This window comes from Diorhabda carinulata, chromosome Y, assembly GCF_026250575.1.
Source record: "Diorhabda carinulata isolate Delta chromosome Y, icDioCari1.1, whole genome shotgun sequence".
In the NCBI taxonomy this organism is placed as follows: domain Eukaryota; kingdom Metazoa; phylum Arthropoda; class Insecta; order Coleoptera; family Chrysomelidae; genus Diorhabda; species Diorhabda carinulata.
In genome coordinates this window covers 10,017,454-10,043,241 of record NC_079473.1, presented here as the reverse complement: position 1 = coordinate 10,043,241, position 25,788 = coordinate 10,017,454, and the positions used below count along the sequence as shown (strand labels likewise).

The 25,788-nt window shown below is 32.1% G+C and overlaps 2 protein-coding genes across 2 annotated transcripts in view; both read right to left on the bottom strand.

Annotated features, from left to right (window-relative positions):
* LOC130903051 (matrix metalloproteinase-16-like) overlaps window positions 1–25,788 on the bottom strand; it is an 80,948-nt gene that overhangs the window by 39,733 nt on the left and 15,427 nt on the right. The window lies entirely within an intron of this gene.
* LOC130903052 (uncharacterized) lies at window positions 19,418–20,955 on the bottom strand. Its single transcript, XM_057815318.1, has 3 exons — window positions 20,789–20,955; window positions 20,570–20,732; window positions 19,418–20,512 (listed from the first exon to the last, which is right to left on the bottom strand). Exons 1-3 carry the CDS (start codon window positions 20,822–20,824, stop codon window positions 20,397–20,399), a joined length of 315 nt encoding a protein of 104 aa, XP_057671301.1. The 5' UTR covers window positions 20,825–20,955; the 3' UTR covers window positions 19,418–20,396.

Below are 25,788 nucleotides of genomic sequence, written 5' to 3'. Positions count from 1 at the left end.
TCAAACTGCTTAAGTTATTTAAACAACTTTTTTTATTAATATTAAATATGTTTGTTGCGATTCAACATACTGTAAATACCATAATCGTTAAGACTTTCACAATTTTATGAATTTTCAGACAATGACAAATGTCGAATGTCCTTTGTACCTTTAAACCCCTAATAAATAACTCTCTCTCCGCAAGAGACCAATCGTTAAATTTCTAAAGTGTCACTAATAACTTTCTCTCAAATAAACACAAAAGCAATTACTATTGAAAACTTTTGAAAACCTTCATTATACTTTTACAAACTATTCCAAGTTCATCTGGTCAACCCTTATACAAACAAAAGAGAAATTTCAAAAAATCTGTTTGAAAAATATAGATTCTTTTTATTGCTTCACGGTAATTAACACAAAATATTACCACGATATTGGGATACTTTTAACCCCCATTTTAGCCCATATAAATAAAATTTAACATTCATGCACGAGACAGTAAGAGAGCAGAAAGTAACACAGTACAGAACAGTGAGAGAAAAAGAATCCACTGTAAACAGAAACTAAACATACAGTGCGCGTTAAAACTAACGAACTATATCTAAATCAACTTAACGATTCTCTCTCACTTATCAACTCATAAAAAATCTTAACCTTACAAACGGGCAAAATTACGATTTACCTGAATAATCAAAATATCTCTCGCGTTACGACGCAACATAAAACGTGCAATTTTCTGTTACTTCGTTCAAGAATAACCGGAGAAATATACATATAAACTTCGCTATCTTTTGTAACCAACTATATATCACTGTGGACATTCTTGTTGATTTATCTTGATGCTTATTTTGTACATCGATTTACGTGTAATATTGTCGTATTTAAGTGTTTTTATTAAACGTTACTTAAAATTACGACTGGTCCTTCATTCCGCAACCTCGTCGAAGAAAACAACACATCTACTTGGGTGCTGTAGTGAACGACAAACACGACAGTCTACTTCATCCAACTAGTTCATTACAATCCCCCAAGAATGTTGATTAAATCTGAATAACTATATGTAAAAAAAACTCGAGTGAAGAACAGCAAGGGCACGGAGGTAAACGTATCAGTAATATGGGAGCTCAACAAGATTTGTAATTTTTATAAAAAAATTCATTAATATCTCATATGAAAGAATAATATAAATACCTTCAATTTCAAACACATATATAAACATTTTTCTTCAAAACAATTAGAAAACACAATTAAGATTTTTACTTCACCAAAGAGTTTGTGATAACCTTTTCAGATTGTAAATAAATGATTCTGTTAATGTAAAATGATCGGTTAAACTTACATTCTGGTCCACATTTATTAGAAGCACATTTTAAGCATTCTCCAAAGCAACCATGGCATCTTAAATTCAAGTAGTCACAAAAATCTATTTCTAATTTATTTTCATAAGATGTTAACGGCATTGCCGCGTTAAACGGGATTGAAATTCTTCGTGGAAGAATATCGTTATTTTTCTGCAATTTGTACACTAGTGTCTCTGGATGTCGATATACTTGCGGAATCAAGTCGCCATGATCTTTCTCTATTTATATTAGTTTGAGGATAATTTTGACTGGATGCTGTAGGTCTGACAGATTTAAATCGGATTAATCTTTTTCTTAAAAGCATCTTGTAAGATTTTTCAGTTTGTGGTTTTGTTGTAAATGAATATAGATATATTTTCGAGATCAAATCTTACTTTCTTTTTTTTTGGAGGGCTAACGTTTTCATTCTGTGCTCTGACTGACACTGGTTATTGACGGTATTGCGGAATTATACTGATACATCTTAACTAGACATGATTTTTTCCTTCTAGACATGATTTTTTCCTTGGAGGTTTATCGTTATTTTCCTGAATAAAAATATTTTCTAGACCAAGAAAATAATTGCATATTCTGTATTTTACATCAGTCTGAAAGATACGCTTCATCTATATTTTCCTAAATTGAATTATTACACTCATTTGAAACTTTTAGTGCCTCCAAGAGTGAGGACTCCCTTATAACCAATAAGAAAAATGTTCTAATAATGTCACTGATATTGAGGTTCCAATAAAAAATAAAAACAGCAAACAAAAATGAATACTGATGAATTATCCGAAGCAAGGGACCTATTGGGTACTTCATTTTGCAAGGACAAGGAAAAACTAATTTACAAAAAAAATGCCTTGAATTTATTCATGAAAGTAGGGACAAAACATTTTTTAACCATCCCATCACCAAAGAAAAGCTTTTTTCATTAGCCCTCAGAATGTTGTTATTTGAGTTTATCTATTCGAAAGTAGCTTTTTCATAACTACGGGTTTTTATATAAAAACACATGATTTAAATTTAAATTGTCCACAGTAATCAGTACAAGATGAGTAATTATTGAACTTACCACTGAATTTGGAAGTTGTTCTAATTCAATCTGAGTAATGATAGATATGTAATCAAATTACATATTTTGTTCAATGCCTTTAGTGAGTTTACTAATTCAATCAACTGACGATCTCAAATGAAATTATACTCGGTAATATTTTTTTGTTTTGTACAAAACACATAGAGACTAACGGAGAACATCGAAACAGGCGTCAGGCAGTCGAATAGTGAGTGTGGTGTAAGTAGTACATGTCTTCGATTTCTCAATGTGAATATTCTTCTTATCTTCATAGTATCTTTTAAGGACTTTGTGATATGTTCATTCAACAAATTTTCGGCAGCTGTCTGTATGTCCTCAGTGACGATTCATTGTACAATCAACCAATCAACATGTAAAGTACGTTTCAACTAAGAAAATGCCACAGGCGTCATCAACTAGTTATCGTCTGCCTCACTTTAAAATATTCCTTCTCTGTTGCATCAGACTGATATACCAGTGGCGTAGGTTCTTATTTAAATAAAAATTAATGCAGTTCGCAACAAAACATTTATTAGATTAAAAAATACAAAAAAAATATATTTTAAATATTTAAACATATATTAAACAGTAGGATATTACTTAATATTATTTAATTAATTAATTATATATATATATATATATATATATATATATATATACAGTATCTTATAGAAATAGCAACTGTTTATTGCATAGAGGTTTGGTATGCATGGTATATTTATAATAAACGCAGTGTTTGCACGTGTTGAGTGTAATATTTTATCTATGTCGTTAATTAAAAAAAAAAAAACATTATTCGCTATCAGAAACTAGAGTCGAACATCCTAGTTAATCCTCTAATAAGCTATCAGTATCCTCGCTGTTTTTGTCTTCACTTTCTTCCGATGAACCCTTGTTTACTGTAAATATTAAGTGATCTAGAGTGTGGTCTAAGATGTGCTCTTTCTGTATAAGGTCATTCTCATATTTTTAAACATGTTGGCAAATATTATACCACTCTTGTTCCGATACCTCCTCAAATTTTTGCCTAGCGAGTGCCTCCGTAACGGTTAGTTTAAATGTTGTATTGTGCGCAGCTACCCAATTTTTTACTAATGCCCAGATTTTTTCGATCGGGTTTAGTTCTGGATGATAAGGAGGTAAACGTAGTACACGGTGCCCATGTTGTTGTAACAGTTCGTCTAGTTTGTACTTTATGGGGAAACGAAATTTATTTTCTTGAAAAATGCGGTATAGTTCCGGTTTTGTTAGTTTGGGGTCTGCTGGTAATCCATTTTTTGTTAGCCAGTTTAACATTTCTTCTTTTTTAGAAACCGTCGTAATATGTTTTTTATTGGTACATTATGGTATGCTGCGTTGTCTATATCGAGTACGGACCTTTCAGGCAGATTCGGCAACAATTGCTTTTGAACCCATGTCATGAAATTTTGATTATCCATGTCTTTATGGCAATCACCAATTTATGTACCTGCAAAAACAAACAAGTATATATAGTAAGTAAATTATATTTCTATTGGTATATGACAAGTAGGTGGTAAGTGCTATGGTTTATCGCAATTTAAATGCAATTGTACAAAAAAATATTTTTCCTATTCTGGCTAAGTCTGCTCGACACTGGAATCTAAATTTAGATATTGACATTAATATTCATAATTTTCGGTATACGATATGCCGAAATATCGATATTTCAGCCATCACTAATTCTATTTTAAAAAATACAAGTATTCAAACTTACCTGATTTAAATATAAGTAATCAGTTTTTTACGAATCCTTTTTCTCCACCAGCATGTATTATAATCAGCCGTTGGCCTTTAGAGATTGGCTTCTTGATTCCTCTCATCGAACCAGCCCCTGTCTTTAACATGGCTGCTCTGTATGTAAGTTTCATCAGTATAACATATATTGCGGCCTCTGGCGAGATACGATCCAGCTTTCTTTTTTTAGTGTTACGTATTTTTTTCGGCGATAAAAAGATGTGCTTGGCCCTCCCTACTCAACTTATTGAACTTCTTTTGATATCTTCTGAAAAGTAGACCTTGACACCCCAGTAGCAGCTAGTGCTCTTTTCCTGAAATATTAAAATATGTTAATATTCTAATTTAAAATATGACACTCAATAAGTAGGTGCCTATATAAAAATGTGTAAACTCTGCATTTCTTCAACGTACTTCTCGAATTAAATCTCGCTACAAACCTGTAATTTTTTAAAGGAATAGTAACTCCTTCATCTGCCTCTTTTTCCATGAAATTAATAATATTGATTATGATTTATCGCATATAATAAGACCTTGCTTTCCAACTTTTTTTGCGGACATTATTTAAAACGATTTTGCCCCTAATGTTTAAAAATGGCGCTATCTGTAGAATAAACTATGGCAGAGACTAAAAATAACACCGAACAAAATAAATCACACTATCTACTGAACAACGAACAATACTAAATGCCGAATGTCCGATTTTCGGTCGGTTATGCATCTGACCATAAGCGCAAATTATTTACCGTACTTTCCTTCCTAAGTAAAGGCTTGGCAACATCGAAGAGAGACTCGCAATGGTAAGAGATCCATGGTTACGCGACGACTTACCTTCGAATTCTGATTTGTACCAAGCGGCAGTCGTGCAGCGTTGCCAGTCTATTTAGCACTTGCATTTCTATATGAAAAATACCGAACAATCGTAAAAAAACGCCACTGTCACATAAATGGGATGGGCCTAAGAGAGAAGGAAATTATTGCGGACTTTGTCAGTTATGACGCGTCTGGCCTTTTCTTAGCTGATTTGTACTTTATACAATAAGTTTTTACATATATTTATTGTATTTAAATATTTACCTCTATTATTCGATTCACTTTCCCCATTTTGTTTTCTATTAGCACCTTGATTAGCCATTCGAAGTATGTTGTTATTACGTGAAAATCAAACTATTCTTGTCTTGATGATATATTTATATTATATATTTTACATCGTAGCTCATACAATACATTCTACTACATACACGTGCATTTTTCTTCAACTTAACCTCTTACAATCTTCTTCTTTTTCTTAAGTATAAGGGAAGCATTACATTTAAGTATCACAACACCCTCTCTTAATGCTGACCTTATTCTTAAACATTTATAAATATGTATTAAATGGTTGGAAATCGGCAAACTATCAGAAATGAATACTAAATCAATACCCTCTCTTTTCTAAAAGATTATACAAATAAAAATTTTATCCCACATTTACCAACAAAATAATCATCCTAAGTCTACATACAAAACTTTGCAATTCCTATCTTAATTAACCAATCCTAATCTTAATTTATTCAAACAAAATTGGTCCTTGTTTTGGGCCTTTGTTAAAATATCTGCCAATTGGTTTTTGCTATTAATATACTCCAATGTCAAATGCCTTTTATTAACAACATCACATACAAAATTGTATTTGAGATCTATATGTTTCAATCGCTTGTTGTTCTCAGGATTTTTTATTAATGATATACAACCCAAGTTATCCTCGTATACCTTGAAACTGTCAGTAACTACATTAAAATCTATTAATAGTCTTTTAAAATATAAGCAATCCCGAACTGCATCACATAAAGCAATTAATTCTGCCTCAGAGCTGGAAAGTGAAACGCAGTTCTGTTTTCTAGTTACCCATGCAACTATATTCCCGAATACTTTAATAACAAACCCTGTAATTGACTTCCTATCCAAAATATCTCCTCCCCAATCTGAATCTACAAAACAAACCAATGGTGTTTGACTACATGTTCGTTCATATTTTAAATAAACACTCACAGTACCCTTTAGGTATCTCAACAATCTCTTCAGTCCAATCCAAGTTTCATTAATATTTTTATCTTGATATCTGCTAAAATAGTTGATTGAGAAACATATATCAGGGCGTGTGCCCAACATTAAGTACATTAGACATCCAGTTAAAGGTTTTACAGATTTAGTATCTAATTCATCATTTTCACATGTGCTAATTTTAAATTTTGCTTCCATTGGAGTTCCGCATGGTTTACAATTGTCAAAATTAAAACGCTTCAGAATTCCTTTCACATATTTTTCTTGACTCAACTTTAAAATGCCCTTTTCCATGTTGTAGTCAATTTCAAGCCCTAAAAAATATTTCAAGTCTCCTTTGTCTTTCATGTCAAATTCTTTCATAAACATATTTTTATATATTTCCAAGGTCTGCAAGTCCGGTCCTGCGAACATAATATCTACATATATTAATAGATATAATAAATTGTTACCATCCTCTTTTGTATAAAGGCAATAGTCAACTTCTGATCTTTTGAATCCCAAATTTATTAAATAATTATTGATTTTTTGATTCCAGCACTTGCTTGCCTGCCTTAAACCATAAAGTGCCTTGTTCAACTTGAAAACATTATTCTTCTCGCATTTTACGCCCTCGGGTGGTGTAATATAAATGTCTTCTTTTAACTCACCATTCAGAAATGCTGTTTTAACATCAAATTGCTTAATAAAGTAATGGTTTTGATTAGCAATGGATAATAGGGTTCTAATAGTAAACATCTTAGCAACTGGTGAATATATTTCATCATAAATAAATGTGTTCTTTTGTGCAAACCCACGCACAACTAACCTTGCCTTATATTTGTCTTGCATTTTCTCTTCTAGTGGCTTTTTTGTAAATACCCATTTTGTGTTCAATATTTCTGCATCTACTGGTGCTTTGACCATTTTCCATGTTTCATTCTTATTTATTGAGTCCAGTTCTCTCTGCATTGCCTCTATCCACATTTGTTTGTCATGTCTTTCGTTTATTTCTTCAACACTCTGCGGAGCGTTTTCTATGTACGATATAGCATCAAATGCCATGAACATTTCAAAGTCTGAATACTTCTCTGGCAATTTTATTCTCCTTTTTTCCTTTACATTACTATTATTTCCATCTACATCCAGATCTAGTTCTGCTTCTTCATTTTTCTTCATATTATATTCCTCATCGAAGTCTTCAACATCTTTTCCATTTTCTTCATCATCAATGCAGATACTTATATGTTTGGTTTTAAAATAGAACTCATTTTCATTAAACTCTACATTTCTTGATACAATGATTTTCTCTTTTTCTATGTTCCACAAACGATATCCAGTGTTGCTATATCCCATCATTATACACTTTTCTGCTTTGCCATCAAATTTATCTCTAAACTGTTCCGGAATATGGGAGAATGCTGTGCATCCAAATACTCTCATATTTTTAATGTTCGGTTTTATACCGTTCCAAACCTCAGCTGGAGTTTTATTGTTTAAATTACTGTGTGGACTCCGATTTAATACATAGGCTGCCACTCTAACTGCCTCATTCCAAAATCGATTTGATAAACCAGCTTCTTCTAATAAAGCTCTAGCTTTTTCTACTAGACTTCTATTATATCTTTCACTTTTCCTGTTCTGTTGAGGAGAATATGGCGTAGAATAATCTATCACTGTTCCATTTTCACGACAAAAATCATTAAATTCCCCTGAAATATACTCACGACCATTATCGCATCTTAACACTGACAATTTTAAGTTAAACTTAGCCTGTACAGCATTAACAAATTCCTTAAAACATTTAAAAACTTCATGTTTACCTTTAATCATAAAAACTTCTACAAAATTAGAATAGTCATCTATAAATGTTACAAAATACTTTTTTCCCTCATGACTAATGGGTGTTATTGGTCCTACCACATCTGAATGTACTATGCCTAATATCCTAGTTGCTCTGATCCTGGTGTTATAAGTTAACCTCGTCATCTTACCCTGTATACAAGATTCACAAAAATTGATTTTATTGATTTTCAAATGTTCTAAGCCATTGACCATATTTCCTTTAATTAGTTTTTCCAAATTTCCATTACAGATATGTGCTAATCTCTTGTGCCATAGTTTTAATTCATTATTTTCTATTTCAGTGTTTAAGCATTCATTAAAATTTACCTCAAAACTAATTTCATATAATTTGTTTCGTTTTCCAATCCCTACTAATTCTACATTACTATATAAAAATACTTTACCCCTTTCAAAAACTACTTTGATGTTGCCAAGTTCCAACTGTTTTACGGACATCAAATTTTGTCTAAGATTTGGTACATAAAATACATTTTTAATAGTACATTCAATTCTTTTATCATATACATTACTAAATACTTTAATATTTCCTACACCTATTGCTTCAATAAAATTATTACTTTTGGCAACCGCTATCTTAATAGGGTTATTCAAAATCATATAATCAGAAAAATAGTCCTTGCTGTTCACTAAGTGATTTGTACAACCGCTATCGATATAAAATAAAATGTTTCTGTTACTTACAGATTTGTCTTCTTCAGTATTATTTTGAGTCATGAAACATATACCTGTGTCAGTGTGTTTTTCATGTTCAGCTAAATTACCTCTAGGCTCTTCTGTTTCTCTTATATTGCCATATCCTGTTCTGTTACCTCTAGTACTTCTTGATCCATTTCCATAGTTGTTAAAATTTCCTCTTTGGTTATTAAAGCTTCCTCTATAATGTCTCCTTTTATTGATCAAAAACCCTCTGTATCTACCTCTTCCTCTGTATACATTACTTCCATTATTATTTCTTCCACAATCTCTTTTATAATGCCCTTTTTCTCCGCAGGTGTAACATACTCCTGTGTTTGCCATAAATGATGCTGGCTTTACATATTCTTTTCCATTTTTGTTCAATTCTGTATCACTACTTGCTTTTCTTCTTTCTATTTCAGCACGTAATTTTGTTTTTACTAAATCTAATGTTAAGTCTTCAGGTGGTATATTTTCTAAAATGGTGATTACTGTTTCCAATGTATGGGGCATTGCCATTAATAGGGTACAAACTAAATCTTCTTCCTTCAAATCTGCTCCTGTAACTTTCAACTGACGCACTATTTCATCAAATTACGTTAGAAATATTTCTAGATTACTTGGTTCTTTTAATTTCATACCCATGAGTTTCCTTAATACCATTTGGCCTGGTATACCTTTTTTCTCATATCTCATCTCTAAAGTGGCCCACATCTTATAAGCAGTATTCTGTTCTCGAATCAATTCAATTTGTGCATCGTTCATGCATTGTACAATATAAGATTTACATCTATTGTCTCGTTTTCTGGCCTTTTGTTGAACATCTGTGTAATTATTAGGGTTATATTCTGTAGTTATACAATCTAAAACTTCTTTTTCCATAAATAATGTCTGCATCCTGAATTTCCACGTGTGAAAGTTATTGCTGTTCAGTGGTTCAATATTAAAACTATTCTTGAATGTTCCATTGTCTGGCATTTTTTTTACCCTTCTCCTTTTTTTTTTTTTTTTTTTTTTTTTTTTTTTCTTACAAAATTTAGTATTAACTTACGGGATGCCTGGGCCCATAACCTGTTGTTATTACGTGAAAATCAAACTATTCTTGTCTTGATGATATATTTATATTATATATTTTACATCGTAGCTCATACAATACATTCTACTACATACACGTGCATTTTTCTTCAACTTAACCTCATACTCTCTTTTTCTTCTTTTTCTATCACAACAGATAACAATATACTTTCAACTGGTTATTGAGAAGCTAAAAAAATAAAACAAAAGTGTGTGGGTATTTGTCAGTAGAAACGGCATTACCTCACCCAATTCAAACAAACATGTTTCTTGAATATTCAACAATTCTAAAATACCTTTGACATGGAGTACAATAAACCATTAAGTTGCATTACAATGTATTCGCTAAGCTAAATTTACACTCAACCAAGTCATATGCATACAGGACTTTCCAGGAAAATTCTTCATTACTCATTCAGTTTCATTGGCAGATATAGTGTTGTTTGTACAAAGTGATGAAATGGCAAGTGACTTGAATGTTCTTATTCAAAAACTGGTTAGACAATAATTTGAAATAATGATGGAAACATGACATTGTTAAAGTTATTTTTTTCAGACTAGTTTGAGATTTTCAAAGGAAGTCACCTGAAATACTTGGGAAACTATATGATTTAATATCAAATATTGTTGAGCAGCTACTAATTATTTTCAATAAGAGTAGATTTATTGGAAAAATATTAATATTTAGAGAATTAACAACTAATTGGCAACATTTTTCATCAATTAATTGTAAACTACTTAGTACTTCACAATTGGGGTAGAGTTTCTTTAAAGAATTTAACCAAACAAAAATTACTCAATATTTTATTTTCTTGCCTCAGAAATATGAATAAAACAAGTAAGATGGGTCAGAACAATACGAGGATCTTTTCTATCTCATATTTATTGTGCAGAAATTTCCAAAAATATTACCTAAATGATAGAATCACTGCAAAAATCTTCAAAGCCGTGTGGATGCGATTCTCTTGTTGCTACTTCAGTAATCTAATTCTTTTTTTGTAACTGGACATTCTCAGACATTACAATAAAAACTTCCAGGCCCAGTTCAGATCAAGCTACCATAGTGAAATTGGTGAATATGTGAAATCACGCTCCTTTACCTAAAAATAAATTATTTGTAAAGTACTTCCAGTATTGGTGTAGTGCCTATACTTGTTATTAAAAAAGATATTCAAATACTTGCCAACATCTTAAAAGCATTTAGCTTGTTTAAATCATATTCATCACCATAAAACATTGTGGTGTGTACGTTAGCATTTTCAAATACACAAGTACGTTCAAGTTCAAAACTCTGACATCAATAAAATGATGATTATGATGGCAAAATCAGATGAAAGAATACGACATGCAATATCAAATTACTTAGTTAAAGGTGTAGAAAATGTGAAAAATAATTGTACATACCTACTACAAAAATCAAAATTTAAAAAATATATACCTTTTCATTCAAAATTTACTTCATTACTTAAACTGTATTCACCTAATCTTTAAGTATAAAACTTAAACATAAGTTTTCCAACTAGATACCAATTCCGTTCCTATCATTATAATGAATTCCAAAGTTCCTTTGTTTGAAACTTTGGTTTACTTTGACCTTGGACGAATGAAAATGGTAAACCCAGCTGGCATGTTTGAATATAATTGAACCCAACTTACAGAAAACCTCAATGTTGTCAAATTTTACAATTTATTTCTTCATCATCTGGATGCATGTTACATTCCAAAAATATTTATTTATACATCGTAATATTATTAAAAATCATTAAGAATCTGGCTGTAGTTCTCACTAAATTTGGTTAATTGACAATATTTTCCACATTTGATCTAAACAAAGATCAAGAAAATAATTTTGGCGAGAATGTTTATGAAAAAATATAAGCTATCCAAATAATAATTTTTTATAGCCGTTTATTGTATTTATTTTTGGAAAAAACTCACATGGGCAGATATTCATTTATTCATTCCCCTTTTCTAATTATGGTAAACGAAGCTGTATTTGAGATAGCTTTCTGAAAGGATGAGATTTGATATCAGCTCTTTTGGATTCTCTCTAATTAATTAAAAGATCAATTTCAAGCATTATTTCGAGATAAATTGTACAGTCCAAAACCTCAACTGTCCTCATTATAAAAAATAAAGATTAATAACGTCATAAGCTCGAGTTCAGTATTAAAATGGATCGTGTTGTGTTGAAAGTTATGGATAGGTAATCTTGATTATTAGGTTTTATATTTATAAATGAAATACACAGTGGTTAACATTCATATATTAAGTCTTTATTTAAAAGACTACGTTTTCGAGAAGCGTCCTCACGCTTGAAAGAGTCGGTTTGTACTAACTAAAAAACTAATAATAAAATATTTACAATGAGGTCTAAGCCTCTCCTTAAGAATTGTAAAATTACAGATGTTTTACTAAAATATATGCATTACTCCGAAAAGTAAAAAGAGTCCTTTGCGTGACCCATGTGTCCGGGGTCATAAAACAGAGGTAGGACTTACTTTTCCTTTTCTAAAGTATCTTTCAACTAAATGTTAAGTTTCCTTAAACACAAAATCTAAGCATAATATTAAAATACTAAAAAAAAATAATTTGTAAAATAGGATTCAATTTTGCTCAGAGAAATTCAACACGCTCCCTCAAAAATGAATCCCTTACATAAAAACAAACTTGTAAAAATACAGTCTACATAATAATATTTTACAACTAAAATCCTAAGTATTAAGTACTCCATACATTTCTTACAATATTATCTTTACTTGAATAAAAACCGTAATGACCCTTCTCTCAACGTAGTCCATCAACTTATATGACTCTACCTGGTCCAACATTTGTTGCTTAAGGGTTTAAGGGAAAACCCAACATCTTATGGAAAAACCTTACCAGACCAATTTACAATAGTGTTACAAAAAAAAATTCTTAAAAAACTATTTCAAGTCCATTTTTGTTCTGAACTCCATAAATTTTGCCCATGTCAGTGATTTAGTCAATACATCGGCTGTCTGCTGATCTGTAGGCATATAAATTAATTTGATTAGTCCCTTTTCTACTTTATCACGAGAATAGTGATATTTTATATCGATATGTTTCGATCTTTTGTGACTTGATGGATTATTTGCAATACTTATGCATCCATTGTTATCTTCATATATTATTATAGGACCTGATATAATTATTTTTATACTCTCTGCTAGTGATCGCAACCACAGAGCTTCTCGTGCAGCCTCATACAAAGCCATATATTCAGCTTCTGGAGTAGAGCCTACCACGTAAGTCTGCCGCTTCTTAGCCCAACAGATAGTACAATTTTCGTATAATTTAAAAAGATAACCCGTCGTACTTTTTCTATCATTAATATCACCCGCCCAATCAGCATCAGCATATCCACTTATTATATTTTTATAATGACTTCTAGTATATACTAATTTTTAATCGATTGTGCCCTTTAAATATATTAAGATTCTTTTTAAATATTGCCATAATTTAATATTATTTTTGTTCATATATCTACTAACAATATTGACTGAAAAACTCAGATCTGGGCGAGTACAAATCATTAAATACATCAAACAACCAATAATACTTCGACATGGCTTATTACAATTTTTATTTAAATTTAAAGCTTCATAATCTATTTTGTTTTCAAGAGGACTATTTTCTGGATCACAATCTTGCATCTTAAATTTTTCTAGAACTAATTTTACATACGCACTTTGATCTAATGTTATGACTGACTCTGTTCTGGAAACACTTATACCTAGAAATAATCTTATTTCTTTAAGATCTACCATTTGAAATTTATGCATTAAATATTCTTTTAAACTATTCATCGTATCTTTATTCAGAGTGGCAAAAACAAGATCATCAACATTTAGTACGACATAAATATTTCTGGAAATATCCCCCAAATCTAAGATATAAATGCACCGATCTACTGGAGAATTTTAAAAATTCATTGATTTTAAAGTTTTGTCAAATACCTCAAACCAACACCGGGCTGCCTGCTTCAAACCATAAAGTGCTTTGTTTAATTTACAGACCTGACCCCTTTTTACATTGAACGCCCTCAGGTACTCTCATAAAAATTTCTTCTTTTAATTTGCCATTCAAAAATGCTGTTTTTTTTACATCCATATGGTGTAGTAACAGATTATTCTGGTTGGCAAAAGCGACAATGAATCTAAAACTAGATATTCTAGCAACTGGTGCAAAAGTTTCGTCATAGTCTACCATATATTCCTGACTAAAACCTCTTGCTACTAAACGAGCTTTATATTTACAAGGACTACCAAATTCATTATTCTTAATTGTAAATACCCATTTACAGTCTAAATATTTTTATCAGTAGGTCTTGGTACTAATGTCCAAGTATTATTTGTATCAAGTGAATTAAGTTCACTTTCAATAGCTTGTTCCCATTGAACTCTATCCGGCCTATTTTTAATTTCATCAAATGACTTCGGTACAGCACTTATTATTATTTGAGCTGATAACATACATTCTTCTGGACTACCAGATTCATCATATGATATTTTAGGAAGACCTCTGATCCTTTCACTCCTCCGACGACTGGCGTCAAAATCACTATTTTCTATTTCTAATCTTGGAAATTTATTTCTGGGTCACAGAGTACATCTGATTTCTCATTATCAGATTCATTACTTGGTTTATCATTACCAGTTTTACATACACTATCTGATTTCTCAATATCAGATACATTATCTGATTTATCATCATCAGATTTATATACACTATCTGATTTCTCAATATCAGATTTATTGAAACTATCTGGTTCATCATTACCAGATTTATTTTCCATCACTGAAACTTCAAATGAATCAGTTTCATCTGCGGAACCCTTATTTGTTCTGTCAGTATCATATCAATAACATCCCTTACAACGGCATGTTTATGAGATTCTACATCCCATACTCTGTAACCATTTGGTTCATAACCAACCAGTACACCTTTCCAAGATTTATTATCGAATTTAGTTTTATTGAGTTTATCATGTACATATACAGAAGAACCAAATACTTTTAAATATTTAAACAAAGGCTTTTTGCTATGCCACAACTCATAAGGTATCTTCATTATTTTTAATGCTCTACTCGGAATAATATTTATCAAGTAAGTTGCTGTTAAAACTGCATCTCCCCAGAAAACTTTATCTAAACAAGATCCAGCTATCATTGATCGAGCTTTTTCTGTAATTGTTCTAACCATACGTTCAGCAGCGCCATTTAATTGAGGAGTTCGCGGAACTGTTAAATGATAAGTTATGCCTTTATTTTTACAGTAATCTTTCATATCATTTGATAAATATTCTCTACCGTTATCTATGTATAAGTAATTTAATTTGAGATTGAAATGTGATTCACTTTTCGCGACAAAATCTTTAAATACTGAAAACACCTCTGATTTATGTTTAAGCAAATATACTACACAATAATGAGTATAATGATCAAGAAATAAGACAAAATAATTTTTATCATTTAGTGCCGTCGGGGTGATTGGACCACATACATCAGAATGTACAATAAACAATGGTCTTCTTACATGATCTCGATTTTTAACTTTATTGAAAGGTAATCGAGTTTGCTTGCCATTAATACAAGCTTCACATATCTTATCAATCGGATTAATTTCTTTTATTTCTTCGAAATCGTCTATCATATTATGTATCTTTAATTTTACAAATTTATCCTTACTTATATGACCTAATCTCTTATGCCAAATGTCATAATTTATTTTCGTATTGTCGAGTATTTTGACGACAGAATTTATTTCGTAATTTTCAATAGTGAAGTTTATTGCGTCAAACTATTTAGTGGCTTACCTTGCATGATAAGTGTATCATTTTTACTTATCTTTACTCCATGCTGATCGAACAAGATGACCATGCCTGACTTTTGGAGCTTGGAAACCGACAGTAGATTGTATGGGACTTCTGGACTGTAAAGAACTTCTCCAATTGTCACCTTTACGTCTTTGTTGGTTGTCACATTAATTGAACCTCGTTTGGTTGCTGAAATGTACTGCTAGCTCTTGGCAACCAAAATTTTAATTGGTGTTTCAAGTGGCTCAAATGTTCTGGCGATGTCTTCTCTGTTTATAATATGATAGGATGCTCCGGAATCTAGCAAGAAAACAATTTTATTTTGATTTGTTTCAATTAATTTATTTCCACCAGCCATAAAAGTGATAGCTTGCGAATTCGGTTCTACTAATTGAGCAATTTGAGCAGCCTTAGTTGTTTTTCGTTCGTTGTACTCTTGGTTTTTCTTAAAGTAAATGCAATCTCTTCTTATGTGTCCTATGCGGCCACACTGATAGCATTTTGTTTTATTTTTACTTTTAAAAGAGTTTTTAAAATTCTTGGATGGCTTGTGACCATTCTTAAATTTTGATTTTCCATTATAATTTGATCTCCAGAAGGGAAACTTCTTTTCACTCGATTTATCACTATTTTCGGCAACTAATATTTTTATAGTAGTATCACGATTTTGTCCTTTCACTTTAATTTCGTGATCCAATAAACGCGATTTTACAAAGTCTAAATCTAGTTGATCTTCACGTAATGTTTCGATTGCAATAGATACTGCTTCATACGATGATGGAAGTGTTTTTAATAAACTAAGTACTTTACCTGCTTCATCTATTATTGATCCAGACGCTAGCAGATCATTTACGTACGTATCAAAAATTGAAAAGTGTTCTCTTAGTGGCATATCAGGCGCTAATTTTAATTCTGAAAGTCTTTGATTCATCATCATTTGTGTTGGAAGACTTTTTCGATCATATACAGAATCTAATTTTTCAAAAATATTCTTAGCATATGTCACATCCGTAAAATGAAGCAGCGAGTCCGCTAAAAGCGAACCGACAATACTATGGGCAACGTCATTCTTTTTATTCCATTTATCATTTGGAAACACAGGAATTTCTTCGTCAATAATGCTGAGTATATGGTGCTCTTTCAATAGTAGGCGCACTCTCTTCTTCCAAATACTATAATTCTGTCCATTAAAAGGAGTTATTCCTCTTTGCGAATTTAAGTTCGAATTTGTCATTGTGTCGAATTATCTCAATTCACTCACAATAAAATAATTCACTTAATATATCTTCTATTTAAAATATTTTTATACACACTACAATTATCACTTAATTGTGGAATGTCTAACAAGTCTTTTACAAGTTTGATTTCGATCACAATTATTATTTAAGTTCACTATTTTCACGATTTAATTATTCACGTTAACTGGGCCCATAACCTGTTGAAAGTTATGGATAGGTAATCGTGATTATTAGGTTTTATATTTATAAATGAAATACACAGTGGTTAACATTCATATATTAAGTCTTTATTTAAAAGACTACGTTTTCGAGAAGCGTCCTCACGCTTGAAAGTGTCGGTTTCTACTAACTAAAAAACTAATAATAAAATATTTACAATGAGGTCTAAGCCTCTCCTTAAGAATCGTAAAATTACAGATGTTTTACTAAAATATATGCATTACTCCAAATAGTAAAAAGAGTCCTTTGTGTAACCCATGTGTCCGGGGTCATAAAACAGAGGTAGGACTTACTTTTCCTTTTCTAAAATATCTTTCAACTAAATGTTAAGTTTCCTTAAACATAAAATCTAAGCATAATGTTAAAATACTAAAATAAAAAATAATTTGTAAAATAGGATTCAATTTTGCTCAGAGAAATTCAACATGTTGAACAACGCGCGGCGATTTAATTATTGAGTTAACCTCAAAGCAAAAGTTCGTAGGTATAAATAATCTACAAATGAACATTTATGACATTTGAAAAATCGTTTCTGTTCAAGAAACGTCAATTATTTTCTTTTTGTTTGGGTAATTTGGTAATGGTAATGGTAATGACTGCGCGTCATCATTTTATATCCCAATGGCTTTTGGTGTGCTATTAAGTTTAAACGAATGCCAATTTAAAACTCAAAATTTAACTTATGGATAGGTACAAATGGAAGGTATTGGTAAATAAGCTTAAGTTTGAAGATGAACTTACCTTGGAAAGGGCTTGAAAAGAAACTACCGGAGTTGGTAGTAAATACAAATAATCGTAATGGTTTATGAAATTGTATAATAATGATTATGAATATCTATATTTTGTGCTTCAATTAACAAAACTCTTTCGCTATTCTTAGTTTTATCCGTAACATCCCAAGCAGCACAGTGTCGTTATAATGACGTCAATTATTGGACATTATTAGTCGGCGACGTCGTAGACCAATAAGCGACGTCCATATGACGTGACATTTCAGATGTCATTTTGACGTCGTCTAGAGACGTCTTTCGTACGTTTGTTTTCGGTCTTTTTAAGTGCTTTTTAATCAACTATAAAAAAAATTAGAACGAAAGTTTATTACAAAAACTAAGCCCTATACGTGCTTTATAAAAAATTGTACATTTTAAATTGTTGTTTACCTAAAATTTGGATATAAATATAAATTCATTAATTAGCAATGAAAATACTAAACTGACGTTTTAAGTGGAAATGCAATTTGAATTTAAAGATGAAGTGAGAATGTTGTAATTAACAATTATTTAACTATTTTATTAGTAGGAAACAATTATTTTTAGCATCGATTCCTGTCGAGGCTGTCGACCAAGATTTAATTTTGGCGCGTTTTTAATCGAAATGCCACGATACGATACGAGACGTGCAGGCGCATGCGTGCTGGACTGCTAGTGTGAACGCGTGTGCGCGTAATGGCGGACGGCAGCAAAAAGTTGTTTGGCGTATGTAATCACTTTATTGAAGACCATTAGAGAACAGAACAATCAAATTTTGCAGTTGATCCGAAAACAAGATCGCAGTGGCAATCACGCCAGTAATACAGATTTACCAGATGATATAGGCGTACAGTTTCCTTTGAATTCTCAAGAGGATATTACCAAATTGGAAACATACCTGAGTGAAAAAAATAATTGCCTGGCTTTGGTGGGTGTTCTGTACCACTTAATATGTATTTTACAATTTAAATTATGTGATTCCAGTCGGCATATCTATCGACTTTTGGAGGGAGAGATTTTACTGGACATACAAACCGGATTTTAAATTTTTTGTTCACTTATTCTCTTGCAACTAATTGGAATTTTTGTGGCAAACGAGGTGAGAAAAAGGCTTTTAAAAACTTAAACGTAAAGGATGTGATTATTGGTAAGTGTTTTCACTTGTAGGTGCATACTTATTATTAATCTGAAACAACATTTTTAGGTGCTGTAAGAAAAAGCTCCCCTCTAGTCAGTCAGAAAGAAATAGAAGATACCATCAAGGTGTGGTTGAAACATGCACCAGAGAAATTGAAAAAGCAGCAGCATGGCAACCCGTAAGAAAAAAAGTGTTGTTAGTCAAAGACAACTCTACAGAAGGGTGCCCAAGCAGCACAGTGTCGTTACTATGACGTCAATTATAGGCCATTGGCGACCAATGGGGACGTCTAAAAAGACGTCTAAAATGACGTGATTATGACGGGTTAATGTCACATCCTACAGACGTCAACTAATGACGTACCTAGTCCGGCTGGTGAGACGTCAAAATGACGTACTTACTTTTGACAAATGACGTATAAGTAGGATCAAAAATATAAAAAAATGCGTTCAAATTAATACCAGTTTATTACAAAATCTTAAAAAACTACATACTATTACACTTATAGAACATAAAAGTTGAAATAAGGAATTACTAATGATGCAATAATGAAAATGACAACCATTCCTGCTTGAAAGGAAAAACAATACATTTCGAAAAAACTTTGTGGCAGTGCAATAACTCGATATACTCTGATAAATTTTGGATAAATTCTTTTGAGTCGACAGGGTATTTGTAAAATGAACGGTAATCCTGAAACCTCCTACCTAATATAAAAACTGCTCCATTATTATCCACTACATTTTCTATTTTGAAAACCAGTCCTTCTAAGGTAAGACAAAAACAATTTGCTTCTGAATATGATGCAATAGAAAAAATAAAATCTTTATAATGAAGCTTTTTATACTGCTTGCAAGAGAAATTTGGCGTTGGTCCTAAGAAATGGGACAATTCACATTTACAGAAGTGTTCATCATCAGGTGAAGTAGAGTCATGTTTTTCGTACACTGTCATTTCAATTTCTTTTAAGCGTCTATTAATCTGTTGTAACGGTTTATTCGGAGACTGAACTAACGATTTTAAATGGTGGAGATAATGCAAGAGATGAGTAACTACTGTACGTCGAACGTACCTTGAAGCTGCCCAGTTTGACAATTTCGAATGCAAATCGCTAGGCGGCGGTTCATTAGAAAATAAATCGTTAGGGGGCACGTTACTGGAATAGGAAGTCAAATGGTTGTATAACGTCGCATCATTGAAGAGCAAATTTTCATTAGGCGAGTTTACATTAAAATCTAAATCTCTTGAGGAACAGGTGTCATTTTCACTTTCACACATTGAACCAGCAAAAAAAAACGGAATTTGATGATTCATTGGAATCATTATTAACTATTAAAGATGTATTATAACAATTCTGACTCACAGGTGCTAAATTTGCTTCTGCCACCCTTCTGTAGAGTTGTCTTTGACTAACAACACTTTTTTTCTTACGGGTTGCCATGCTGCTGCTTTTTCAATTTCTCTGGTGCATGTTTCAACCACACCTTGATGGTATCTTCTATTTCTTTCTGACTGACTAGAGGGGAGCTTTTTCTTACAGCACCTAAAAATGTTGTTTCAGATTAATAATAAGTATGCACCTACAAGTGAAAACACTTACCAATAATCACATCCTTTACGTTTAAGTTTTTAAAAGCCTTTTTCTCACCTCGTTTGCCACAAAAATTCCAATTAGTTGCAAGAGAATAAATGAACAAAAAATTTAAAATGCGGTTTGTATGTCCAGTAAAATCTCTCCCTCCAAAAGTCGATAGATATGCCGACTGGAATCACATAATTTAAATTGTAAAATACATATTAAGTGGTACAGAACACCCACCAAACCGCCAAACAACTTTTTGCTGTCGTCCGCCATTACGCGCACACGCGTTCACACCAGCAGTCCAGCACGCATGCGCCTGCACGTCTCGTATCGTATCGTGGCATTTCGATTAAAATCGCGCCAAAATTAAATCTTGGTCGACAGCCTCGACAGGAATCGATGCTAAAAATAATTGTTTCCTACTAATAAAATAGTTAAATAATTGTTAATTACAACATTCTCACTTCATCTTTAAATTCAAATTGCATTTCCACTTAAAACGTCAGTTTAGTATTTTCATTGCTAATTAATGAATTTATATTTATATCCAAATTTTAGGTAAACAACAATTTAAAATGTACAATTTTTTATAAAGCACGTATAGGGCTTAGTTTTTGTAATAAACTTTCGTTCTAATTTTTTTTATAGTTGATTAAAAAGCACTTAAAACGACCGAAAACAAACGTACGAAAGACGTCTCTAGACGACGTCAAAATGACATCTGAAATGTCACGTCATATGGACGTCGCTTATTGGTCTACGACGTCGCCGACTAATAATGTCCAATAATTGACGTCATTATAACGACACTGTGCTGTTTGGGTGGCAGAAGCAAATTTAGCACCTGTGAGTCAGAATTGTTATAATACATCTTTAATAGTTAATAATGATTCCAATGAATCATCAAATTCCGTTTTTTTTGCTGATTCAATGTGTGAAAGTGAAAATGACACCTGTTCCTCAAGAGATTTAGATTTTAATGTAAACTCGCCTAATGAAAATTTGCTCTTCAATGATGCGACGTTATACAACCATTTGACTTCCTATTCCAGTAACGTGCCCCCTAACGATTTATTTCCTAATGAACCGCCGCCTAGCGATTTGCATTCGAAATTGTCAAACTGGGCAGCTTCAAGGTACGTTCGACGTACAGTAGTTACTCATCTCTTGCATATCTTGCATCCATACCATAATGAGTTACCGTTAGACAGTCGAACGCTGCTGAAAACGCCCAGAGAAACGAAAACAAAATCGTTGTTAAATGGCGAATATTGTCATTTTGGACTTGTTAACGCTTTAAAATTAAAGTTATTGTCAGTGCCTAATATTTCTCAGTACAGCATTATCAACATTTCATTTAATGTAGATGGACTGCCCATTTATAGAAATGGTCAGAAACATGATCTCTGGCCCATTTTAGCACTTGTAAAAAATTTTAAGAGTGAGCCGTTTGTTGTTGGTTCTTTTTTAGGAAGTGGCAAACCAAATTTATTGTCAGCGTTTTTAGAAGATTTTTTAATTGAGTTATCGAACTTACTTACCACGGGCATTGAAATTAATAATAATATCCATGAAGTAAAATTTCACAGCTTTGTTTGCGATGCTCCTGCGCGCGCATATCTGAAATGTGTGAAGACCCATTCAGGGTATAGTTCCTGTGAAACGTGCGACAACTCTGGAGAACACTTGGGACGTGTCATTTTCAAAAATTTACCTTTTAACAAGAGAGACAACGAATCTTTTTGGACTAAAATTGATGTATCTCATCATCATGGAGAATCTCCTCTAATAGGTCCCATTTCTTAGGACCAACGCCAAATTTCTCTTGCAAGCAGTATAAAAAGCTTCATTATAAAGATTTTATTTTTTCTATTGCATCATATTCAGAAGCAAATTGTTTTTGTCTTACCTTAGAAGGACTGGTTTTCAAAATAGAAAATATAGTAGTGGATAATAATGGAGCAGTTTTTATATTAGGTAGGAGGTTTCAGGATTACCGTTCATTTTACAAATACCCTGTCGACTCAAAAGAATTCTATGTTTATCGCATCCAAAATTTATCAGAGTATATCGAGTTATTGCACTGCCACAAAGTTTTTTCGAAATGTATTGTTTTTCCTTTCAAGCAGGAATGGTTGTCATTTTCATTATTGCATCATTAGTAATTCCTTATTTCAACTTTTATGTTCTATAAGTGTAATAGTATGTAGTTTTTTAAGATTTTGTAATAAACTGGTATTAATTTGAACGCATTTTTTTATATTTTTGATCCTACTTATACGTCATTTGTCAAAAGTAAGTACGTCATTTTGACGTCTCACCAGCCGGACTAGGTACGTCATTAGTTGACGTCTGTAGGATGTGATATTAACCCGTCATAATCACGTCATTTCAGACGTCTTTTTAGACGTCCCCATTGGTCGCCAATGGCCTATAATTGACGTCATAGTAACGACACTGTTCTGCTTGGGATCCGTCTTTTTTATAAGAAAATTGATTATCTTCGGACTTATCGCAATTAATAGATGTAATAACACCGTCAGATTGCATTTTAAATCTCTTCATTCTTCGTTGTTTGAAGTTTTCTTCTTTGGTAGCTTCGGGTGTTGGTTTGGAATTATCTCGAGCGCTCGAACTCATTAGGACGCTACTACAATCGGTATTACTATCCGTAGCGGGTGTCTTATTTCTCAAATTTTCCATAATTTTGCTTTTATAACTCAAAGGACCCGGTTTAATTGCATCGCAAAAGCAACGCTTCTCTTTTCTCAACCTAGACATATCGGTTTTCAATTTATATCAATATTTGACAAACGAACGACGTTAATGTCAAATTTAACTAACATAACCTCAAGAAAACATTTTGTTATTTACAATTGATTATTTGTATCCAACATACTTATTATAACGTCAGATTCAATTAGACACTGTTTGAATCGGATTCCGTGATCTAAAAATGTTAATAAAAATAAATGGATTCCCCCAAAAATGGAATAAAAGTCTACAGGCCATATAAATATATTGAAATCCTCCACGGACTCCCGGAGTTCGGATGGTGGCTTTCCGGATATCGAGATAACTAATGTAAATACAAATTTAGATTTCGAAATCACTTTGCATTAACGTTAAGAATTATTTTTAGGAAACGAATAAATATTAGTGTAAAACCTTGGAAAATGACAAAAATTCGAATATAAAATATAAAATTCACTACAGGGTAGATATGTAAAGTAACTTTTCGATTATTTCGTGACAATCTAATCAAAATTTTTTATAACTTATCTGAAGCAAATATTCCAAAACTACGGTTTCGAAAATCTCCGACAGCTTTTTTTGGTGATCTCGCATCTCTCGTTTGGCAAAAAAAGTCACTAAGCGATGAATCGGATTATTATTAACAACGCGATATTAATTCGATAATTTTCTTATTCAAATATCCAGTCCATCTTCAACGGTTTCTCTATTGTTCTGTAGCTGATACCACAGACGGATTCAGGTTCTATAAAGGGTATGTCTGCCACTATTTTAGATATTCTGTCATCTATATCGTTACCCTCTAATACAGTGTGTCCCGGAATCTATTGCAGGGTAGTAGTAGATTTTAGAGCTCTAATCGCTGCTTGATTGAGAAATGCTTGATGTTTTGCCCAGATATCCAGAGTATTTGATACATTAATGGTTTCCTTAAAGTTATATTTCAGGTTTGGTAATTTTTTTTTGCTAAATCCGTCTATGAACGTTCTGGTTGACTATCTAACGTTGTAATTCAATCCTTAGGATATTTTATTTAAGAATATTTTCTTCTAAAGTTTAGTAAAGAAATTCAGGGGCGTTGATAAGTAGATGAACAACGTATGCACGACTATACAAATAGGGAAAACCGTGTGTTAGAGAGAGAGCAGCGAGACAATGTGTTAGAGAGAGAGAGACTTCGTTTTTGCGCATGCGTAAAGTTTCATTGCGATGAGCGGTAGCGCTGATATACCAGGTCGGTTAAAAGTCTTTGGGTTTTAAAAAATTATATATACCATTATTATTCGCTAATCTTGTAACATAAAAGTATAACGTATAAATAAAAAGAGATTTTTGTCAATGTAAGGTATCACGCACGTAATCGAGACAGATTCGTTGCGATGATAACAGCGGGAGCGCTAATCTTGTAATATAAAAATCTGCGGTTAACTGATAGCGTCTTATTACTGAAATACAGTTAAAAGTAACGTATACCGGGTGACTTAAAAGTAACATAAAAAAAAACAACAATAACAATAATAATTATTTATTTAAATCATTGATAACTTTAACTTTATAAAAGTATACAAATTCTCTAAGAGCATTGTGTAACATATCGTTTGGTGTAATAGAACAAAATGCGTATAAAATTTGTAAAGGACTTTCGGAGAAGGTATTTTTACAGAAATCCAAAACATTATAATAATATTCACAAAAATTCAAATTTTCTAACACAGATATACTTTGTATAATTAAATTATTTAATTCTAAAATTTGCGATACTTCTTCATCCATGTAATACTCAACACCATGTTTCTTGTCTAAAATTACCTTACTGTCATCGTAATTCAATGGGGTGATGGTACAGTAATCTCCACATGGTAATGAATCAGGTTTGAACTCGTCTCCGGTATGAAGAAAGATCTGTTGTGACATAATTGAGATAAAGGTATTCCATTCATAAGTACTGAAAGATATTTTGCTGAACTTAAGATGTTGAGATAAGATAACAGCAGGTGTGAATGATCTTGCAGGGCTTATTCCACATTTTACTTCATACCCCGAAATTGGATACTGTGTTGAAAGCAGGTAATTGTTTTCAGACTTGACAGCAGTCTCATAGTTTTCCAATATTCTATCTAACTCTGAACTGTAGTTACTCGAATCAGATTTGATGTCGACAATACCACTATCTTGGAAACTCATGTTGCTAAAACTGAGTTTGATATCCAAAGCTCACTCCAATTTATAGATAGCTCTTTCAAGGTTTTTTAGCGCGGCGAACCGGGGGGAAAAAATCTATACAATATCAATATTTTCTATCCAACTGTTGTGTTTGCTATCCAAACCAAGCCACTTGACGTACATTTTGTTACCCTTTCTTCTGAGCACCTTTTCAACTAAGTAAATGTCTGGATTCGATGTTTTCTGTAGTTCTTCATGATAGAAGCAGCCGCTGATTGGTGTACCTTGCATGTCTTCAAGTAAATACGTAGCAGGATTGG

Coding starts and splice junctions, on each gene's coding strand:
- LOC130903052 (XM_057815318.1), bottom strand. CDS start 20,824: ATGGCGGACGACAGCAAAAAGTTGTTTGGCGGTTTG. Junction 20,733..20,788: donor AAAAGTTGTTTGGCGGTTTG/GTGGGTGTTCTG, acceptor ATGTGATTCCAG/TCGGCATATCTATCGACTTT. Junction 20,513..20,569: donor CGTAAAGGATGTGATTATTG/GTAAGTGTTTTC, acceptor CAACATTTTTAG/GTGCTGTAAGAAAAAGCTCC.